The sequence below is a fragment of the Aristolochia californica genome, unplaced genomic scaffold, assembly GCF_029961685.1.
Source record: "Aristolochia californica isolate CCGP_79_NKW_82.1479 unplaced genomic scaffold, dmAriCali1.0.hap1 SCAF_10, whole genome shotgun sequence".
NCBI lineage: Eukaryota > Viridiplantae > Streptophyta > Magnoliopsida > Piperales > Aristolochiaceae > Aristolochia > Aristolochia californica.
Genome location: NW_027181771.1, coordinates 2,219,947 through 2,242,808, shown reverse-complemented (window position 1 = coordinate 2,242,808; position 22,862 = coordinate 2,219,947). Strand labels below are relative to the sequence as shown.

Sequence of the window (22,862 nt, the reverse complement as noted above, 5' to 3'; positions counted from 1 at the left end):
GGCTCGAAACTTGAAACAAGACACTAGCTAACTAGTTCAAGATAGATCATTGTATGATATAGAGTGTAATCAAGTTTATCTTATAACCAATATTATTCAAATTTACATCCAAATGGATTTGGTGATTCACATAATATGATTTTCTATCATGAAAAACTACAAGAAAATTTGTTTTAAATTTCTTGGTTCTAAAGACAAATATTATAATACCTTAATCTAAGCATATTAAAAAGCATATATTATATTTCTTTTTGACTCCACTATATCTAGTGGAATTTGACACTTCCCACTCATGATGTGAAAGGGTCAAATGTGAATATGAACCCTAGAAAGTTGAAGAATAAGATTTTAAATTGATGTCTTGAAGAGTCAATAAAAGTAAAAAAAGTTGACCTTGGAGGTCTTCAAGAGCATTGAAACATGTCTTTGTCCTAGTCTAAGTTTAAAGTTTATCTTATCACTAAATTTTTAAACCAAATTTGTAATTAATACCTAGATCAACCTTCACATCAGAATTTATCAATATTGGGGTAAATTTTAAGAAAAAAGTAAAAAAAATGCAATGTTGTAAAAACCAGACCTACCACGAAATTATTTATAAAACTTGTGTCATCAACTCTTGCACTAAGAACTAATCATGAAAGACTAATAATTGGAGATGGACATAATCATATATGCTTGAATAAAAAGAAATTTATTTGTGTAAGAAAATCTCAAACCGGCGAGCTTTCCCTCGAATGAGGTATGTAGTAGTCGAATGAACGAAAAGACTAACCACTAGTAGTGACATTGTAACTAAAAATCTTTTCTAAGTCACCTATTATGTATATAATAATCCTCTTACCTTCCAAACCTACTTGAACACTTCTTTTATTCTAAGCGATTCTTCTTTAATTCTTGTTGAATCCAAATATTTTTTTAATTTAAGAATTTTATTATTTTTATATAAATATAAAGTATATTTTTATGATAATAATTTATACTTATTTTTCTAAAAAATAAAATTTTACTCAAATGACATTCGAATTTGGTGGTCGAACTGATAAGAAGAGACCACAAGCTTGGGAAGGAGAAGGTACAAAGAGTTGACTATCACACAATGAAAGTCTACTAAGAGGCCATGGAAAATAAGATTTGGTGAGATAATGGCCAAAGATTTTCTTCTCCAATGATGGGATTCTCCCTCCCCTTTAAATTCATGGACCTGCTTTGATTTTCCATGATTCAAAAGGGTTCAACAAGCAATCAATGTTTCATATGTAAAACCATAGGGAGTAAGCATCTATTCGCATTATCATTATGATTAAGGTTAAACTATCCCTTAATTATCTTCTTAAGCTAGCATTTTAATTTTAATAAGTGCATAAAATCTTATCTTAATTTTAATTCTCTCTCTCTCTCTCTCTCTCTCATTTTGAGAATTACTATGTAGATAACTTAAATTTTTATTAAATTAATTTTTTGATTAATTCTTATGACTTTTATTAATATTCATAAAATCCATTGACAGAGTAGCATTCATACTTCTATCTCTTTCACTTTTCCTGAAGCTGTTCATTTAGTCTTCAAAAAGGTTCAATAACCTAAAAAAGGTGAAACCCTGGCCAACCCCATTTTAATGCCACCACTAAAACTTTAACTCAACTTTCCCATTACTTTCCCCACCAAACCTCCACACTTCTTGTTTTGGGTCTGTAAAGCCTTTCAACATTCATTGATCAAAACCAGACAAAAAAAAAAAACTCTTTTCTCCACCTCTTCATTTCCAACATTTAGGTGTCTGGCCTCTGCACACCTGCACTGTCTCCAGAAGCCATTTCTGCAATGCTGTGAAGTACAAAAATTGCTAAATGGGGTGGCAGCAAAGTTTGGAGAAGAGCTTTCATGGCGTATTAAACAAACAAACAAACAAATCAGATTTTGAATTGAAGTCGGTAAGACAATTCCTATTCAATATTGATACAGAGGATACAAAATCTCAATGAAGAATTGACAATAATTCGGCATCCCCAAATCTCAATTCTAGGAGATTGTCCTGTTCCTCAGTTTTACCAGTTCTGGACAGCTTTCCCCCTTTTCATCAACGGAGAGTGGACAGTTGACAGCATCACTGAAAGTTAAAAAATAGCACTGAGACAGAGATCCAGCTTCCGTCTGAAAGTATAAAATCTTGTAAGAAACTGAGAGCAGAACTACAACAAAAGAAATCAAATAAAATCTCCACCTGTAGGTTTCAAGTTTCAATGGGGTCTGAGAAACAGGAGTTTTGAAGGAAAAGTTGTTCTCTTACCTGAGCCGACTCTGCAAAAAAAAACCAGAACGAAAGAAAAGAGAATGGAAGAATAAAACACCCAGAAGCAAAAACTGATCATTCATTCAATTGTATGATACAGGAATTCTTTTTTGGCTTCAATAATTAGAATTCTAGACACTAACCCATCCTCCACAAAGTTACATTATGATACACGTCCCGTCCAACTATATCGTTTCATCCCTGAACCTCCAAAAATCGAAGTTGGAAAAAAAAATCTACTTCGCAAAATTCCCCCTTGAAAAAAAACAGCTGAAAAAACCCAAAAAAAATTAAAATTCTGTAGTGAGATACCAGACAAACATCATCCTCTTCCTTGTCTCCCGGCGCCGCCGGAATTGGCGGTTCCTTTTCCCATCTGTTGATAACCCATACCGGCACCGCCGCCACCCCCGTACATATGCTGTTGTCCGGCACCACCCATCATCATCAGCCCGGAGGCCGTGCCGGGGCTGTACATGCCGGCACCGTTGTATCCGGAAGGTGCGGCGCCGGGAGCATTGCCACCGTTGCCGCCGCCGGTTGAGTCCTTGGAGTTGTCGCCCTGACGGCCAACGGCGCTCTTCTCGCCCTCCATCTCGCGGAACTTGTGGAGATAGATCCTTAGTGGCTCGACGTACTCCTCGAAGCCGAGAGTGGTCATGGCCCAGAGAAGGTCGTCCCCGTTGATGGTCTTCCGCTTCTCCCTTTGGCACTTATCGGAAGCCTCCCCCGTGATGAAACTAATGAACTCCGAGACGCACTCCTGCACCGTCTCCTTGGCATCCTTGGATATCTTCGCGTTCGCCGGCAGCGCCTTCTTCATGATCCGACTCACGTTAGCGATCGGAAGGAACCTGTCCTGCTCCCTCGGCGAGAACTCGCTGTTAGCGTTGCTGTTATTCTGTCCCCCCGATTCGTTGTCTGAGTCTGCCATTCTCCCTCCTCAGGTCCTTCTTTCCTTCCCACCGAAGATGATCTCGAACTCTCCTCTTCTGCTTCTTTTCTTCTTCTGCTTCTTCTTCTTCTTATCCGATTCGATCTCTAGACCCGACTAATAAACGAAAATTTTCCAATTCTTCACACATAAGATTACAAGAAGACGGCCCAAAAAAAAAAAAAAAAAAAAAAAAAAAGAGGGAAGAGAAAAAAAGCAGAACAACAAAAAGAACAAATCCCACTAATCGACCTTAAGCAGATAAAAAAACAAAGGGCTTTTAATTAGGGTTTCCGACTTTCCACAAAACCAAAACTCTACTCTCTGTAATTCACTTACTATTACTGGAACTAACCAAAAAAGAAGAACAAAATTCTGGGTTGCCGGGAATAGAATCTTGGTACTCGATAGAATCACAGAAAAAGGAACTAATCGACTTGCCAGAACCTGCAAACCCGAACAATTCAGCCTCCAAAAGCAGACAATCGCTTGCAGAAATCCAACAAAGCCCCGTTTATTTCAGAAACTGAAACCAGGGCTCTTTTTTAGCGGCGATTGATGCGGACATGGTGGAAGCACGGGATTTTGCCGGAAACTATAACGGAATATAGGGTTTGGACAAGTCGCCGGAGATTGGTAAAGAGGAAAATTTTCAGAGACTTTTTTCGGAGCAAGAGAGGTTAGGGAGCGAATGCCGGATCCGTTGGATCTTCGGTCTAATAACGCATCAAGGGCGACACGTGGGTTTCTGAGCACCGTTGGTTTTTCGATAAGTATGCGCCGGGTGGAGGGGTCCCTTGTCGTCAGATTTTTCTTCGGAGAAAAGATCTGGCCGTTCGTGTAAACTCTCACGTGGTCCTGGCGGAGCGGATGTCCCGATTCGGCCTTTCGGGTCCGGAGCCAGCTTGATCGGCTACAAACTAGCCGAGCCGAGTAGACCGCGAGATGAGCAGCCAGCGATGAATTATAGAAAGTATGTGTTACTATGAGAAGGTACTGAAGTGAGACAAACGTCAGACGCTTTTAAGAACCTTCTCTTTCGTGTGATGTCAGCTTGAATTGGATTACATAATCACCGCCGTCGGTTACAAGAGGTCTCCCGAACTGGGATTGCTCCATCAACTTCTGTAAAATTGTGGGCCCTATCTCACGCCTTCCGTGTATTGAAATTTTACACAATACGAATAAAATTAACAAATTATTATTATTATTATTATTATTATTATTATTATTATTATTATTATTATTATTATTATTATTATTATTATTATTATTGACATGAATGTGTTGTAAATTCTAACCCAATGACCCTAAAAAAAACTGGAATATGTGACCCTCTACCGCTTCCTAAGTAAGACTAAGAGTCTTCCCCTCTACCACTTCCGATTTGTCGAGGACTTTTAGCTAATGTGACCCTCCATTTATGGGTACATGCCCTCCGGATTAAATATCATTAAATCAAATAATAATATTTTTTTAAAGAACTTTTAGTGAGCTTATGAAAATAAATAATATAATAAAAGTAATTTGGATATTTTCCTTTATTGGTTTGCATTGTTTTGGATGATCGATTCGAGTGAGAGTTCCACTACCAAAAAAGTGAGGAAGTCTTTTCCCACTTGAGTTACTACACCAAACTCAAAAGTTTCTTAATGTTTATTGGTTTCAAGGTTTTGACTTATGCCCTAACTTTTTCGATTAGATTAATTTTTCCAAAAATTGTTAAGATTCATGGAGTAGTTGGAAAGTGGAGCACTCAATCACTTCTATCATGTTTTTATTCATGCAAAATGCATACTTATGGATGGGTGAAGCTTTGTTATTTTGTTCTTTTTTCTTTTTTCTAATCTTTAGTTTTTTAATAAAAAAATATTTTTTATTAAATATCAAAAATTAAAAAAATAGTTATTTAAAGTTCACATTTATAGATCAATTTTCTCCTTTTCATTAACTATTTTTTGAAATAATAGTAGTTAAATTCTCAATTTTTTTTCCTTTCTGTTCTTTATTTTCTAGGGTTTCGATCAGACCCTTAAGCTCTTGAAACTAACTAATGGAATGGTAGTAGTGAACTTGTTGAACCTTGCCAATATCATTCATGTTAGAGTAGTGAAAATAATAAAGAAATATTCTATAATAATTTAATTCATGACAATCACAAATAAAACCCTAAAAATTTAATTAATTAATGTGTAATATAAAATCCAAATGGAAGAGATCAATCTAATCAATGTGCAACAATAAATCCTCAATGGATGTCTTCTTGGCCTTTTTGGAAAGAAAAAAGAATGGTTGCCTTGTGGCATGTATTTTTAGGATTTATTTGGGATGAGACACTAAGAAAAGTTCAGAAAAATAAAAATTAAATAAAATTTTGCTTTCATAAGCCAATAGTGTCTTATCTTCACCATCCTTAAAATGCATGAAACATTGATGGAGAGTGGAATGGACTACCCCATCATCAATCTTCGAAGAGTTAGGAGTAGGGGTTGCATCAAATCGAGCCGGTTTGCGAGCAGCTCAAACTCGACTCCGTTCGATTCGATTTACCTAGCTCGTTTGAATTAATAAACCTAGATCAACCAAACCATGGTTCGATTCAAAAGCTCGCGAGCCGACTCGTTAATTTAATGAGGGCTCAAGATTTGGGGAGTCGGGAGCAAGAGTGCCGCGCGAGGTCGACTTCAGTCTTCTCCCTTCCATTTTTTAGTTTTATTATTTTAATATAAAGAGCATTTTCCTCCTCTCACTTCCAATAAAAAATTAAATAAATAAAGAATGTTGGGCAAGTAAGAGTTTCCTACCTGATATCAATGGTGCATTAGTTAGTCAAGAGGTGATTAGTTGTTAAATTACCCTTAAAAAAAATCTTTTTGCTAAGCAGTTAAATTGGGCCTTTTTTCCGCCTTTAAAATTAAGCAAATTATATTTTACTTAAAAACAATATTTACTGAGTTAATTATGGCCAAAGTTTATTTGCATTGCATATCTTCTCTAAGAGACAAATAAAGCAATGAAAGAAGATTGCCTACCTTGGAAAGGAAAAGCAACTAACTTCTCTTAATAAATTTGATAGCTTGTTGACTGCATATTGCAAGTTACCGTCGCTCTTATTCCCTCTTCCTTAATTCTGCCGAAGTGGTACAACTTTTTCTCTTTTCTGCCCCAAAGAATCTATTCAAACCCGGTACTAAATACCGCTGATCAATCTACTAACTGATCTGTTTACAAGCAAATCTGGAATAATTAGCAGATCATTTCATCAGTAACGAGCAAGAAGCCAGACACAGAGAAGAGATATGGGCAGAACGTTTTTGAGGATATATTATGAATGTAAAAGCTAGTAGACGAGGGGAACCATTAATTTTTCCACCCAACGAAGAGCAAAGCATTCTCAAGTGAAGCACAGCACAAGCCCAAGCATTCTCGCTTGCTACAAATATCCATTTGACATTCTCATCATATCATTCCCACCATTCTCGGCCAGAGTCCCCTTAACCTCAAAATATTGGTTCTGCTTAAATCCCAGCGGGTGCTTGAGACAGGTTGAACCGACAGAAATTATCAAAAGATTGGAACGTGGATTAGAAATCACCTGCTATGTCAATCATATAACAAGAAATTTGCCCAGAAACTTGGACTGAAAAAGAAATGAAGCAAAAGATTGGGATACTCAAACAATTCATTTCACCACCTAGAAAGCTCATCAACAAGAAAAGATGAGGAGTGACTGAGAAAACTCACTTTTTGGCAGTTGGTTCTGTTTTCAAGGCAAAGATCACCTTGCAGAATCCTTCCACCCCAATTGCAAAGTAGAAGACAGGTATTCCAGATTGTAGTTGAAATTTATAAAGTTGGTGTTCGTACAAGAGACAGGTCCACACTGGGAACTGCACATGAGGGCTATATATTCATCAACTGTCTGGTAATTCTACATATTCTACAGGCCAAGACCAATGACCAGTGCATACACAATTCATGCTTCGTGGGTCAGATCAAATAAAAAGTTAATTCCTACATATCTATGTTTACTTGTACAGAACATTTTGTCTTGTGGACGAGCAGTTTAACTGCATGCCCTCACAAGATGAAGCCATTCAAGATTCAAGGTGACCGGTACTGAATATAGCAGTTACTGATAGCTTCCTCCACCCATCCTCAAGCACCATCTGAGGCAAGAACATTCTATTTCATGCAATAAACAGGTCAAATAAATACCATTTTCGAGCATGATATAACTCATCAATCTTCTGCCTCTTCATCAGCACCATCTGGATTTTCATCCTTCTCATCATCACTTTCACTTTCAGCCTCATCAGCTAACTTGGTCAGTTCATCTTGGATCATGCCTTTAATAGCAGACTTCCTTGGCATCAGATCAACTTCAAATTGGTGAGCTGCAACAGAAACAAATCCATCACCAAATGAAAAATTACTAGAAAATAAAAAAGGCACACTTATAAACAGTATCACTTACCAAGTTGTTTGAGGATATCTGTGAAGGTTGCCTGTAGAAGAAAGTATAAAAGAAAAAGAAAAAGAAAATTGAGGGCAAATTTCTTTCATGAAAAACTGATTAAAAAAGCAAATGTCATCTCCCACTTATTGTCCAGAAAATACATTTAACTTACCGTGTTGAAGTCCACTTCCTTCAAAATATCACAAATCGCTTTCCTGAGTACCTCTTCACTCGGACTAGACTCCTCTTTGGATTTACTTTTCCTTCTTTCTGATGATTTACCTTCAGAACATCCACAATTGTTTCAGATAAAAATGATACTTTCCAATAGCTAGCTTTTCAAATCTTTTTCCAAATAGGGCATTAAAATTATGTGAATTTAAGTCAAAAACTCCAAATTCCTTCACCTTTTTCATAAACTATTTTTTTTGTAAATTACTACATCTGTGGAAGAGTGTGAGTTCTACAAAGTAATGAAAGAGCATCAAAGCAGTTGAACAGTTTACAACAGCTACAGAACTGCTTCTATACGCGACAACACTTCTATTGCTTGACGATGTGCCAAACAAACTGAGAGTTTCATTCAGTAACAAAATGGAAAAATAAACCTTAAAACAAACACGCAGCTTGTCAATAGAAATAAATTTCTTTATTAACCAAAAATTTAAAAACTGCCCAGATGGACATGACGGTAACTGCCTTTAGGCTTCTCTAATGAGTAAGGCACAATCAAAGTAATATGATAACCATTACCACTTTTATCCTTGGATGCAGACTTGTATGGTACTGGTGTTTTCTTCTTAGGGGTTGCTTCCTCATTTTTCCTCTTCCTTGAAAAGACCTTTGGGCTAGTATCAACAGATCTATCAGCCTTGGAACGGCTAGAAGATGAACGTCTGGAAGAGCTCTTTGGGGTTGCTGCAGGAGTTGATTTCTTAGGAGTTTTCACGACTTTTTTTGAGCGAGCCTTTCCAGAAGATCCTCTCTTTGAAGATCTTTGTGCACTCCTAGCCTTTCCAGAGGCTTCTTCCTCTTCCTCATCTTCTGACTCCTCTTCCTTCTTCTCACTTTCAGAATGCTCAGGCACTTCATCATCATCTTCGTCAGGTATTCCATTTTCAGTTTCTTCCTCTTCTTCTTTCTCTTTCTTGGATTCATCTTCTGACTCTGGCTCACTCTTCTTTTCCATTGCGTTTGAGGAATCCTCATTCCTTCTGCGCTTCTGCAGACGATAATACAAGCTACAGAAATCAGAAGGAAACCAAGAAAGAAAAGCCTCCAACTTACCCAGGAGCAATGATAATAGACAAGTGTTAGCTACTAAATGATTCATTTACACCAGAAATAGGCAGAAAAGTCCTTTATTTCCCTTAAGTTTAATCATAAATGACAAGTGGCACAACATTCCTTGGTACTGCATCCAGCTACTTGTCTAGGCAGTATTTTTTGACTAAACATAGAAATCATTACTTCTAGTTTCTTTTTAGCATGCTTATGTGATCCATGATATCTTGGATACTTAGATTCCTGGCCAATGGCTCGATCACAAGGCAGACTGCAAAGGTCAATATGAGTGGCATAACACAATTTAATCACAACTTACACCACTTCTCAAGAAGGTCCGGAAATAACTAATTCTGGATCCAACCTAGAATCCCCATTAATGATTAATCCACTTCACAAGAAGAAAAATCAAACAGCTATTTAGTTTCACTTGAGCATATTATGTCTACAAGATGTGCACAGACAAAAGGCACAAAGCAAATGCAGACACACAGACAAGGTCAAAAGAATATATACCTGTCCAGAGCTACTCGGTGCAATCGGTGACTTCTTTGATGCACTTGTTTGGCTTGTCCTCTTGCGCTTTTGAATTTTACCTGACTGCAAAGTTAAAAATTAAATAAGGATAAGAGTGGAAGAAAGTTCTCATAACAGATCATATGATCACCATGAAACTTTACTAAATGCAAAACCTGCTCTATCTCTGAAAGAATGACATCTGTTGTGGCAAGAGGGGCTGCCATGAAGTCCAGTAACTTTGCCACAATATCTTCCTGCTTGTCCAAATCAATTTTTTTATAAGGTAACTCCAAAGTAGGGGCATGCTTGTATGGCAACAATGGCATGCAAACAAAAGAATCATATATTTTGTATTCAAGAAAGTAAGGAAAAGCTAACAGACCTTTCTTGATGTAGCTTTGGCCACAGGTATGTCAAGCACATCACAAAATTCAAATAATTTATCTTTCACAAATTTGTCAAGTTTCTCTTTTATCTTAGCTCTTTGCTTTTCCTGCAACACAGATTGCATTTTGAATGTGGATAGGTATGAAAAATATAATACTGGAAAAAAGGAGAGAAAAGAAAAGGAAAACTCATTTTACCAAACAAAACTGACAAAACAGAAACAACACCCATCAGGTGTATCGGGAGCCTTTCTCCAGGACAAAATACTAGACCTTCAACAAAGGCTGGAGAACGGTAGGATTGCACGATAAATGATTCAAAAATCACATTAAAAAAGAAAAAAAAGAATAAAGCTGCCATAGAAAAATTGCAACATTTCGAAACATCTATAAGATATATCTTTGCTTGTCATATCTGCACTTTGAAAATAATCCTTAGTTATTTCTTCAGTGCATCTGCGAATGTTTCACATGCAGTTCACAAGTCTTACCAATTATTTTCTTCTTTTGAATGTAACTTATTTAAAGTTCTTGGAAAATTCGTCAATTTAAACTTTCATGAAGAGAGAAGTAGAATAGTGTGTTTTGGTAGTGTAATCAACATATATATTTACAGAACTAAAGAAAAATTTTAAACAACACAGACTGTCAGCAGCCAGCCAAATCCTCTTTGTCCATATTAAATGGAGCAGACTGATTTCACCATAGACAGCTGCAAGCAGTTTGCAGCTGACTTAATAAATAACATAAGGGCAATTCTAGTCAACTCAGTCAGAATTCCTTTACCTCGTTTTCATGCCACACGAAGCCTGAGAACTGGAACACATTATTTCTGCACAGAATCGCCTGCTAACATGCACTAAACTTCGTTATATTTTCTCATAGAGAGCCCAAATACAAGTGATTATGCTTATCGTGGCCAACCAATTTTTTTAATTTAAAAGGTAACTCTAGATGCTCCAGTAATTACAAAATTTCAGCTCATAAATACAATGTAAATAAATGAACTAAACATTTAACCAACTTAACTTTCAAAGAAAGGACAAAATCAACTCTGTAAGTAAAACACTTCGAGCTTCAAATTAACAACAAAATTTATGATTCACAAAGAAGCAATTTTCTCTGTCAATGTTAAACACGCTGATTCACAAAAATACTTATTCTGGCCACACAAAGGTCACAAGTCCAAAACAGAAATCCTACAGAGAATTTTGAAAATATTATAAACTGAAAGTATTAAACTAGGACTAAAACTTAAGCAGTAGTAAAATTTCATATCACCTTTCCCCTCCTTCCAAAAAGCACCATATGAAGTGTTCTCACAATTTCTTCATTTTTCCTCTTCGATAACTTGTATGCTACTGTATTGAACAAAAAACATGTTTCAAGGTGACTAATCACAAATAGAAATGCAGATTATCGCTATCATGGAAATAAACGGAAGTATAACAACAAAATCCAGCAGAAAATATCAAAGAGTAACATCGCTCAGAAACTGACATAGATAAGCAAACCCCAAAAAAAAAAAAAAAAAAACTACCCGAAATCCATATGGTTGTGCAAAAAGGAACTTTACAAAATCTGATCCTGAATAATAGAGTGAAACATGAACCATAACTTATCACACTACGACCAGAATAGTGAGACAAAAAAGTGGTGAGTTACTCAAAATACATTCTTGCAATTACAATATGAAAACTAACAAGAATGCACCAGAGCAACGCCTACCAGAAGTCATCAGTCTTTAACACAGACTAATCCAGAAAAAATTGGAACAATCAAGACAATAATATCATACTACGTGGAAGTCTTCAATTGCAGATTAAACAGAAAAACAAAACCACCTATAAATAAACCTCACAAAGAAAAAATTAATATCCAAGCATGAAAATTAAATACTCAACATTCTGCACTTATCTCTCTTCTACGAAGGTAAATAGTTATTCACCACATGCTATTCTAATTAACAAAACCCTTTTCACATCATTAACCGATTGAACATGTGTCAAAGAATAAATTCTTATACATGCAAAAAAAAATTCTCATTTTGAATAATCCCACAAAAAAATTATTGAAAATAATCAATACAAATCCCATCCAAGTAAAAACTCTATGTTTGTTTTTTATCATAATATGTTGGTTGAAATAAATGAAAGATTTTTCTCTTGTTAAAGCAGCAGTACCTTTGTCAATAACAGATTTAAGTAAATTCATTAACGTCATTAGTGAAAAAATAATATAAAAATAAAACCGTAAATATGTATCATCAAAGTTATTACAATAGTACTACATGTATGATATCTCAGTATCCATGTATACCTTAATTTACTATAGACAACCACACTTAACAGTAATTCAAGTACAAAAATTAATCAGTTTTATATCATCATTAAAAAAACAGCTCTTTCATTCAACGTTTATAATATAATTACTCGGCAACTATTCTTTTTTTCTATCCCTAGGTGGAATGAATTTTATCTTGACCTTCTTAGTTTTCATATAGCTAATGTTTGAAGTAAAGATTCAGTTTGAAATTATACATGTCAACAGAATATTAATTAAATCTTAATCAAGTTATGCTTTCAAAATTCAAAGTAAGCACTCTTTTGATACTGATATGACCATATTTCATGAGTTAGGGATTAAATTAGTGCTTTGAGTATTATAGACTATTCATAGCTTCAACTATGAATTTGCACTGCTTGGTGACTTACAACAGTCTCATCAGGTGAATAGAATGAAAAAGGTTATATGCAAATACATATTATCCCAGTTCACATTGAGATTGTCCGGAACCATAGTTTTATTCATTATTCAAAATATAAATATCCAATCCTTTTTTAATGCCCTCATCAATATTCCAGAAGGTATTTGACAGATAAAACAGCAATCATCTATTGGTAGTTCTAAAATCTACTTCTTTTTAAACAAAGCAAACACCTAAACATAATAAACATATAATCATCACAATGTTTTAAACAACCAATGAATTTTCATGTATACTTCCTGTAAACATCATCGTGTATCTCATTCAATAAGACAAAGTACCGGTGGTCTACCAGAAAGATTTCCTTTTCATAATACTGTATTTGAAAGATCAACCATTGATTTCCCCGTTGACTGAAACCAGTTATAATGAACTAAGTTATTTTTAATACAACAAACTGAAATTTTATAACCAAGCTAGCCAAAATTGACTGAGAACTTTGAAGAAGTCCTTAACTAGGGGAAATATTAAAACATTACAGGTCAAAATTACTAACTTGAATTATTCTCATAGGAAATCAGTCTTTAGGCCCTCATCACAAGACCATGATGCTTAGATCAACCTCTCCAGTTTGCTGTAAGTGGATAGACTAATGGCAAGAATCATCATTCACTTATGTATACTTTCTTTCTAACAAATGTATTTTCCACTATAATAAAAGAAAGTCATAATAAGAGGCAACTATTCTATCAACCCACCTGAGGACAATACATGACCTTCCTGCCACCAACACTTGACAGATTCACCAAATTAGTTCTCACATGGAAATACAAAAATTTGTGGATGATAAGTTAGAGATCAGTCCAAATTCACTGACTTAACAGCAAGTGTCATACAGCAGTCAAAGGATATACATAAAGGCACATAATTTCAGAATAAAAAAGATACCTTTTTTTGTCACATGGAAAAGTTCAAGAGTGAGGAATTGAGCTCAAGTCTCACCAGGGGTAAGAAAGAGGAGAGGGAAGGGAGAAAATAGGCCCAAAAAAATTTAAAAATAAATAAAAGAAAAGATGACTGCTAGTATGTGGTAAGCATGCTTTTGGACTCCTAAATGTACCACCATAGAATTTAACGGTAATGCAAAAGACAATGTATACAACAAGAGTCAATATATAAAGCCTAATGGCGTAAGCACTACACTTCAGACACCTAAGATAAAAACTGCAACATCTACCAGTAAAGCAAACCAAAAGACCTGTAATCCACCTTGCTTTCCTCAGAACCTATTCCTCTATCCAGCCCTATTAAGCAACCACATAAAGAAACACTAAACAGAACCCAAGACATCCTAGAAAGACTACAGTCAAATTGTCTTGTGCATAACTATCAAATACAGTAAGCAACCCTCAGAAATCAAGTGTTAAATTGTCTTGTGCAAAACTATCAAAGGCACTAAGCAACCATCAGAAACTAAGTTGCGTAATTCATGCCTGAGAAATATTTTTTTTAAGTTGATTGCACATGAACCCCACCTTCATACCCCAATGAGACTCGAGTGAAAGACCTCACACACCCCCATGTGACCATTGAGCCAAAGGCTCAGGCCACTACAGAAATATTATAAGAATTTGGTTCTGGACTATATCAAATCAAGAACACACTTGTCAAACATCTTGCTAAAATACCCATCAGAATGAATCGTTCAATAATGTGAAAACAAGACTGTGAAAGTAATGAATCAAAAGAAAATTATCTATACTGGTATAGAAGAATTAAAAAAGAACTGTCCACAAAACTGATTGATGATCCTCGAGTAGATGTCATTTCTACTTTTTAGGGGATTCTTGTGTAAAAAGATCAACTATTGAAGCGGAAGACCAAGGCTATTTGCTCTGACCAGCAAATCAGCCTGTTTACACACAAACAAGGTAAACCCAACCTTCAGACACATTATGGGTAAAACTAGATCAAGTCATTTCAACTTGTAAAAAGCAAGGGATGAGCACCTATACAGCATGAATATGCACCCCTGGTGGCAAACATCTGAGTCAATGGAACTCTATGACGTGAATGGTGAAGATGTCAATATAAGCTGGTTAGATTCTAGTAAATAAATGGCTTTCCATTTGCCTGAGCAAGATATCCCTCAAATTTTGAGTTAAAGATATAAATCTTCCCCATCGTTGTCGACAAGTTACCTAGTGGAACCTACCGGAATCTATCATCCTAGAATGCTGGCTACAAGTCTTGTGCTCACCACGCATGTTTTTATAACAACAAACTTGTCATCAGGGCCCCAGAAAGGCCATAAAAGAGACATACAAACTCAGATAATTTTTCTACAAACTCATTATATTTTTTTTGATAAAGAAAGGCCACAAAAGAGACATACAAACTCGTTATATAAAGCTTCATTCGATCATTCTGAGAACTTTTCACTCTTAAGAAATCATTCTGAAAACATTATGAACTACAAAGTTAACGAAATCTGATCATTGCATATACAGAGTAATCATAAGCAAAAATAGGTGTAGTAAATAGCTTAAGGCAGTTGAACTATACCGTTTGGTATGTCTTTGAGGGGAGTACCTTGACCCTGTAATTGTTACAAGTAGAGCATAACTAAGTTATAAAGACCAAGCAAACAGGCAACGTAAAGAAACACTATAAAATTATGTGAAAAGGGAAGAAAGATAGAACCCACCTTTTCAATGAGAAACCCCTTATTTGATTCTTTTTCCATAGAAACCACCAATCTCTCAACAGATTTTCTTTCACGAACGGGACGATCAACACTTGAAGGAGCAAGATTGCTAAGTTCCTTTGCCTTTTTCCCGTCCTCCTTCCTCCCTTCTCCCCTCTGAGCCTTTTCCTCCTTTCCCTCCTTAAATTTCTTAGCTTCTCCTCTTTCAGTTCCTTTCTCATTATTCTGCTTCTTTACTTCCTTTTTCTGTTCCCTACGCCGTTTTCTGGACCCTCTTGCAGCCTTCTCCTCCACCTTTTCACTTTCCATCTCTTCCATTGGTTCAGCTTCTTCTTCATCCTTCTCTACAGGTTCAGTTGCTTCTTCTTCATCCTTCTCTACAGGTTCAGTTGCTTCTTCTTCATCCTTCTCTACAGGTTCAGTTGCTTCTTTTTCAAACTTCTTATCCTTCTCTTTGTCAGTTTCTTTCTCTTCTTTATCTTTTTCTTCCTTCTCTTCATCTTTTTCTTCCACCACTTCAACTTTTCCTTCCAGCTCTTCTTCTTTTCCTTCCTTCTCTTCATCTTTTTCTTCCTTCTCTTCGCCTTTTTCTTCCACCACTTCATCTTTTCCTTCCATCTCTTCTTCTTTTCCTTCCTTCTCTTTGTCACTTTCTTGCTTTGCTTCCTTGATCTCCTGCTTCTTTTCCTCGCTTTCTTGCTTTACTTCTTCAGCTTCTTGTTTTTCTTCTCCTCTTTCTTGTTTTTCTTTGTCAGTTCCATGCTTATTCTCTCCAGTTTCTTGCTTTTTTACTTTGCTTTCTTGCTTTCCTTTCTTTGTTTCTTCACTAACTCTATTTGCATCTTCACTTCCAGGCTTTTCGTCTTCACTTGCTTGCTTTTCTTCGTTGCTTATATCTTTGTTTTCTTCCTGCTCTTCATTGTTTTCTTCCTTTATCTCTTTGTTTTCTTCTTTTTCAACTTCTTTTGCTTCTTCTTTTTCATTGTTGGTTTCCTTCTCATCTTCTTTTACACTTCCTTTTTCATCCTTAGTTTCCTTCTCTTTGTTGCTTTCTTTAACACTTTTTTCTTCTTCGTTCTCATCATTTCCCTCCACGACTTCTTTTGCTTTTTCTTCACTAACCTCCCCATGCTCTGTCAAATCTTTTTCTTTGTCAATTTTCACATCCTCTTTACCTTCTTCTTTAACATTCTCTACCTTGTTCGCCACTGTCTCACCAGTATCCTTCGGTGAACCATTTTCAGTGGCCTCAGTCACTCCCGCTTCCACAGCCTCAGGTTCTACCATTTGTAGCAAACAATGAGAAGCTCGAGTCCTACTACAACTTAAAGGTTCAGAAAAAATCACGTAACTACTACTTTCACCTGAAAAACGATCAGAAATTCAGACAGCTTAACTACAAGTTCTCCAATGCAAGCACCAACCTCAAAAACCATTTTTTAAAGAATTTTAAAAAAGGATATAAATTCAGTATGATCATTCAATGCACATCAACAAAGCCACCTCAAAATGCCACTGGGCACCCTCAAGTGACCTAAAAGCAGCTTGTGATATTCCCACAAACTGAAAAGACAAACATTACTGGGGGGAAAGAACATGCAGAATAAAAACAAGCAGTAAGAAAAAAAAAATTGTGAAATTTTCATAAAATTAAGCAGCTTCACACGACAGGAATCATCACGGATACAAAACACTCAAACTCCCAGTTCCATCAACAGAAGAAATGAGACTCCGTAACCCAAAATTAAAAAAATAAAAGGAAAAAAATTTAACCACAAGCGTCCCAAATTTTCATCCAACACCATTCACCACCGCACTAGCTCGACAAAAAACCTAAAAACCCGACAATAAAAAAGACATTTTTAGACCCTCAAACAAATTCTCAACCCTACCACACAGAAGAAACCCGCTTCAACCCAATTCACATCAGCTCAAAAACCAGAAAGCACCACACACAACCTAAGTCCTCACTCATGCACTATCACCACCCACAACTACAAAATTAAAGGCGGAAACGAACATACAGAAGAGTACCCAGCAAGCACCGGATCAAAATCGAGCCAACCGCCACATAAATCCCACCGAGCCTCGCGAATCTTCACCTCTAAGTCTTCCTCCTTCGCTTCTTTTGCCCCCCGAAAAGGGAACCTATTTTCCCTCCTCGAACAGAAGAGGCGTAATTTTTGCAGCCCAAATTTATATTCCGGACTCCAAACGCGGATTTAAGAGGCGTTTAAGTTCCGTGTCCGGGCGAGTTTGAAAGCGGGCGAGGCACGCGGCTTGGGTGTACTGGCTTCATCCGACGGTCTAACGAGTCCACTCTGGATACAGAGCTGGGGATGCGTGCCACGTTGAGGCGTTTGAAAGTTTATTTGCAGGAGCCAAATTGGACGACCGGCGTTTGATGCTGGTAGTGTGGGAAGGGGATCTGCGCCGTCCGACATGATCGGCATTTCACCGCCACGTCGTTTGGTTGAGCCGAAGGAAGGAGGGTGACAGATGGGTAATGAACGTGCTCCATGAAACTACGAAAAATGCCCTTGATGTTCACGAGTCAACGATCTGGACATCATGCACGTGTGAAGATACTTCAAATTTTGGCATCAACGGATATATTTCAAATTTATTTCCAGGTGTACCGTTGGTACCGGTTATCGTATCGAAATTCTTAAAATCCTATAAGATATATTAACAATACATGTTCGTTGTTGGTGTCACATTAGCTCATGTCGAGTATAATTTAGAGTATTGGATAAAAATAAAAAAGTAATTCATAAAAATAAAAATAAAATGATTTTTATAATAAAAAGTATTGAATTTCTTTAAAGAAATAGAGGATTTACTTCGGAAAAAATAGTCTTACTTGCCCAAAAAAATCAATGATTTGGCCAAAAACATCATTGATTTTCATAGATAATCATTGATTTGATAAAAAAAAAATAGTGATTTTCCTCCCATGTAATGGACTCCTACTGAGTATAGGATTGACTCTTTTTTTGCTTAAAAGTTTCTATAACCTAGAGTCGACTCTTTTTTTCTTCCCTCTTGCCTTGTGGGGGTGAACTCCTTCCTATCAAGGGGTCAACTCCTATTGGGGGGTGATTTTTTTTTTTTTACTTTAAAAAAATACTCTTTTGGGGACTCAACTCCTTGTTTTTTCTTTCTTCATCTTGTTGGGGTCAAGTCATCTGTATGGATTTGACTCCTCATCCCTAGAAAATTCAATTATTTGTCAAAAAAAACAATGATGTTTGGAAAAATAAAAATAGTATAAAAACAACAATGACTTAAAACAAAATATTTGCCTTGAAAAAAAAAGTGTTTGACATGCCCAAAGAAATTAATGATTTTCCAAAAAAACGAAACAATAAGTTGCCCATAAAACTAATATCCATGTTGAAGAGAATATATGAAAGCCTCTTACATGACTCTCACAGTAAGCAGTCTCACGGAGTTAGAATTAATATGGTGGAGTCTTACAAGAGTCTCACAAAAGGTGATCTCACAGGAGAGTTTCAGTTTAAAGGTATTTTAGTTATGTTAGTCTTATATTTATATTAAGTTATTTAATTATGTTAGGACTTATCTTTAAGTGTTAGAGTTTTGGTGTAATTGGGACAAGAGTAGTTTCATTGTAATTGAACTCTACTATTTTCCTTTATTATAAATAGGGGTTCATGTACTCTGATTACATCAAATCAATGAAGTTTTTATCTTTTCCATAAATTCAAAATGGTATCAGAGCAGGTTTTGTGAGTTGACTCGATCAACCCACACAGTTAATGTGATCTTTTTCTGATCTATGATATCTAGCAGTTTAGCTTCGTATCATTTTTTTGTTCTCTTTTCAGTCCCTATACTTGTTGTTTACTTTACGTTTTCACCTCTATATTGAGCTTTTAATATAGCATATTATATATTGACGGAGTCTTATTATGAGAATCATCTTCTTCTCTATTTTGTTTATTGTTGCCTTGTTATTCTATTTTTGGGAGTTTCTAGTTCATCGTTAACGGAAGTTGCTAATTATCTTGTTGGATTATTTCCTCCACGGAGAAGAGAGGTCCATTGCTTTGTTCTAAAGCACCATTGAGGAAGAAACTCTATTATGGAAACTTGATCTTGATCTTACTACTGATTTTCTAGAAACTCCTCTGATTGTCAACTCTAGTTTATTGTTGTCATCTTACGCTCTGCCAGATTATTACTGAAACTCCCAATTCTCTGCAAATCAATATCACTGCTGCTACTGCCTCTTCGAGATTTTTTTGTTATCTTTAGAAATATTACGACAGATAATTAAAAATCTCCTCCTTTGTCGGGTCATCTATTTGCTGGCATTAGATTCCGAAGATGTTTCTTATTTTGGAAAAAAAAAATTCATTATTGTTACTGCTTAACTGCTAATTTCTGGAAGTTATTCGTGGGCCTTTCCATACTGAGTTCATTGCCAACTTCAAAGGAAGACGACTTAGCTATGTTTCTGCTTTTGCTCGCTAGGAGGAGAGGTTTTTGTTTTTGACCCAAATTCGCTCTTTGGTTTCCACTGTTATTTTGCTGCTGCATCTTCGGGATATTACTGTTGTTAATCCGAAAGATAATTCCTCTACTGGTTTCCAGAAACTCTTTTGTCATTCAGTTTTACTGGGTTCGCATACTATTTTTGTTCGTTGATTGTTTTTCGTTACCGTTGTCGGAGAAGATGACTCTATTGAGTCCGTTTTTTGTTTTGGCTTGATGGATTATTTCCTCCACCAAGAACATTATTTTCTCCGAGTTATTTGATCTTACCAGTTGTCGACATCTTCCAAATATACTTGCCTAAGCCGACGACCACAATGATGTCTCTCTGCAATCATTGGCACCAGGAGGAAGAAGGCGCGTTGTTCAAAAACTTGAATGCCACAGGGAAGAAGCTACTGTTGAAAAATTAATGTTTCCCTAAGTTAGGAAACTGGGTTCTGGTGAGTCTCGTACCGATTTTGATCGAGACCTGGTCCAGTCCGAATTGAGCCAAACAAAACTAGAGACCCGAGTTTACTGCTTCCTCACCAATATGTCGAGTTAACTTGGACCGAGTCAACCCGGTCAAGGTCAACTTTGTGAGTCAACTCGGGTCTGGGTCAACCTGACTTGGCCCACTTATTTCCTGCCTCGGTTATAAATGTTCGGGTTTCGAGTTCTATACATATTTCTTCTTAGACTCGGTTATATTAGTCTACTATTTGACTCGGTTCGACTCGATTCTCTATCTCCGGTTGAATTATTATCTTGGATTATTACTTAGTTCCAACATACTATTTGATGCAACTTCCTTATTAACTAATGAACTCGTTGCAGACTATTTCATGTGTCCTTATTACCCTTAAAAGACTTTTATTATTTACTAGTTATCCGCTACTATACAATTGCACCTGTGGCGTATGTTATTTGGGCATTGACCCATTTCTGCTGCTATTATTGTGACTCTTTGATTGAGATATTATTTGTGAAGAAGAACTCTTCAGTTGTTTGCCTTGGGTTTATTATTTGTTGATTGTTTTTGGAATTGGTTATTTTGATGCGGAATTTGAATTTCTTAGAAAAATAAAGCACATGGTGGCCTCAACATTTTATCTTCCTCTTTACCCATTATCCTTTGGCAGTATTTCTCCTACTTTCCTTTATTTGAATCTCACTTACCCTTATTGGCCAACCATTTTAAAACATTGCTTTGGTTGGTCCCTTTTATTTATATGGGTGTTTTAAGTCCATTGAGATTTTTTATATGTATTTGTGGGTCTTTTATCGTTGTCTTGTGAATGATAGGTATTATCCACTTTAGTGATTATTATCACTATATTTGTTCGAAATCCTTTTGAGCTTGGTTTTGACTTATGTTTTATCTCTCATTTCTACCCTTTGAGAGTTTCTACTTTGTCTTGTACTTATACTTGAGACACCATCGTGATGAAGGAGCTTATTACTACATCTATGTTATTTGGTTCAAGTTGGGATCATTGTCATTACCTCCCAACTTGAGGGAGAGAAGTAAAAGAAGAAGTACAAGAAAAATATATTTTATTCCATATGTTGTGGTAATTTTAATGTAACAAAAATATTCAAGAAAGGGGGAGCACATAAGATGAAGTTTTTGCATCTAAGAAAAAATATTTGCAGCAAAGAAAATTGAAGACCAATAATCCTTTTCATTGCAAGCTGAAGTTATAAACTCCAGCTTGAGGGAGAGTATTGAAGAGAAGATATGAAAACCTCTTACATGACTCTCACAGTAAACAATCTCACAGAGCTAGAATTAATATGGTGGAGTCTTCAAGAGTCTCACAAAATGTGGTATCACAGAAGAGGCTCAGTTTAAAGGTATTTTCGTTATGTTGTTTTCTATTTAGATTTAATTATGGTAGGACTTATCATTAAGTGTTAGAGTTTGGGTGTAATTGGGACAAAATTAGTTTAATTATAATTGGACTCTACTATTTTCCTTTATTATAAATAGGGGTTCATGTACTTTGATTACATCAAGTCAATGGAGTTTTTATCTTTTCCATAAATTCAACAATCCCTAATCTAAGTATACAACTTGAATACAAAATGTATGTTAATAAATTAAAATACATAACTAAAAATTTCAAATATCATATGATTTTTTATATGAACATGATAGTGGAGCAATTAAAGACAAAAAGATTGCACTATTTTACAAAGTCCAAATTGCCCATAACAATAAAATAAGAAAAAAAAACCACTAATACTTCTTAAAATTTTTATATGACACATCTAGTAGGACTTCCCTTTGAGCCTGCAATAATGAACGGGATAAACTAAAATAAAAAAAGAGTGGATCAATTAACTAAAACTCAAGTTATGCCATTACCAGGTTGCCCTCACTATACTTGACCATAGTATTTTGTGAGCAACAGGTATCAACTAATTGTATGTGGCACATTTGAAAGACTTCAAACATTAGAAAACAATAGAAATTAATATATATTCACATTTATAAAACAACAATGCCAATAGTGCCAATCCTAAGAACTAAGATCTCCCACATTTCATGGAAGTTGTGGTCTACTAAACCAATAAGGCTTAGCATGTACGTGTAAACACTTAACAAATCAATCCAAAATCTTAAATGTCGAATAAATCTAAGAAAGTACTCACATCTTGCCTACAATTGTTGGAGCATTGTAGATTGTGAATATAGATTATATCGTATTGTTATTTCTTACTGTTAACTAGGAGATGAAATCGTCTAATAGTTAATTGCATTGCATGCATTGTAAAGTACATATTACAAAGTGAATGAAATTACTTTAAATAACAATTAACTCTATAAGAAGAATTGATGAATCAATAATAGCTTCATAGGGTGTATGTTATGGGATGTCCTGGTTATGGGCCTGGGTTAAGTACATATGTCTTCCGCTCCTAATAGGCCGGTCTTTTGGGTAATATTGGCTAGGTGCTTAACATTTGGTATCAGAGCCGACCCTCGGTCGCGAGTTCGATTCCCGGCAACGCTGCAGAGGCTGGATTTAAATACTGGTAGGCCGTAGGATAAAAACCCGGGTCA

General features: G+C 35.9%; 2 protein-coding genes across 4 annotated transcripts; both read right to left on the bottom strand.

Annotated features, from left to right (window-relative positions):
• Window positions 1–2,015: 2,015 nt before the first annotated feature.
• LOC137967109 (nuclear transcription factor Y subunit B-3-like) lies at window positions 2,016–3,901 on the bottom strand. The gene has a single exon (XM_068813550.1). It carries the CDS (start codon window positions 3,225–3,227, stop codon window positions 2,616–2,618), a length of 612 nt encoding a protein of 203 aa, XP_068669651.1. The 5' UTR covers window positions 3,228–3,901; the 3' UTR covers window positions 2,016–2,615.
• Window positions 3,902–7,050: 3,149 nt separating this feature from the next.
• On the bottom strand, window positions 7,051–17,466 carry LOC137967082 (DEK domain-containing chromatin-associated protein 4-like). Of its 3 annotated transcripts, none has more exons than XM_068813518.1 (12): window positions 17,314–17,466; window positions 15,290–16,653; window positions 15,148–15,181; window positions 11,157–11,236; window positions 10,662–10,724; window positions 9,872–9,982; window positions 9,663–9,743; window positions 9,487–9,570; window positions 8,440–8,908; window positions 7,859–7,968; window positions 7,705–7,735; window positions 7,051–7,624 (listed from the first exon to the last, which is right to left on the bottom strand). In XM_068813518.1, exons 2-12 carry the CDS (start codon window positions 16,574–16,576, stop codon window positions 7,470–7,472), a joined length of 2,505 nt encoding a protein of 834 aa, XP_068669619.1. In that variant the 5' UTR covers window positions 16,577–16,653; window positions 17,314–17,466; the 3' UTR covers window positions 7,051–7,469. The 3 variants fall into 3 exon arrangements, with proteins under 3 accessions (XP_068669619.1, XP_068669611.1, XP_068669628.1); XM_068813510.1 differs by having other exon boundaries at window positions 17,324–17,466; XM_068813527.1 differs by having other exon boundaries at window positions 10,662–10,721; window positions 17,324–17,466.
• Window positions 17,467–22,862: the final 5,396 nt, after the last annotated feature.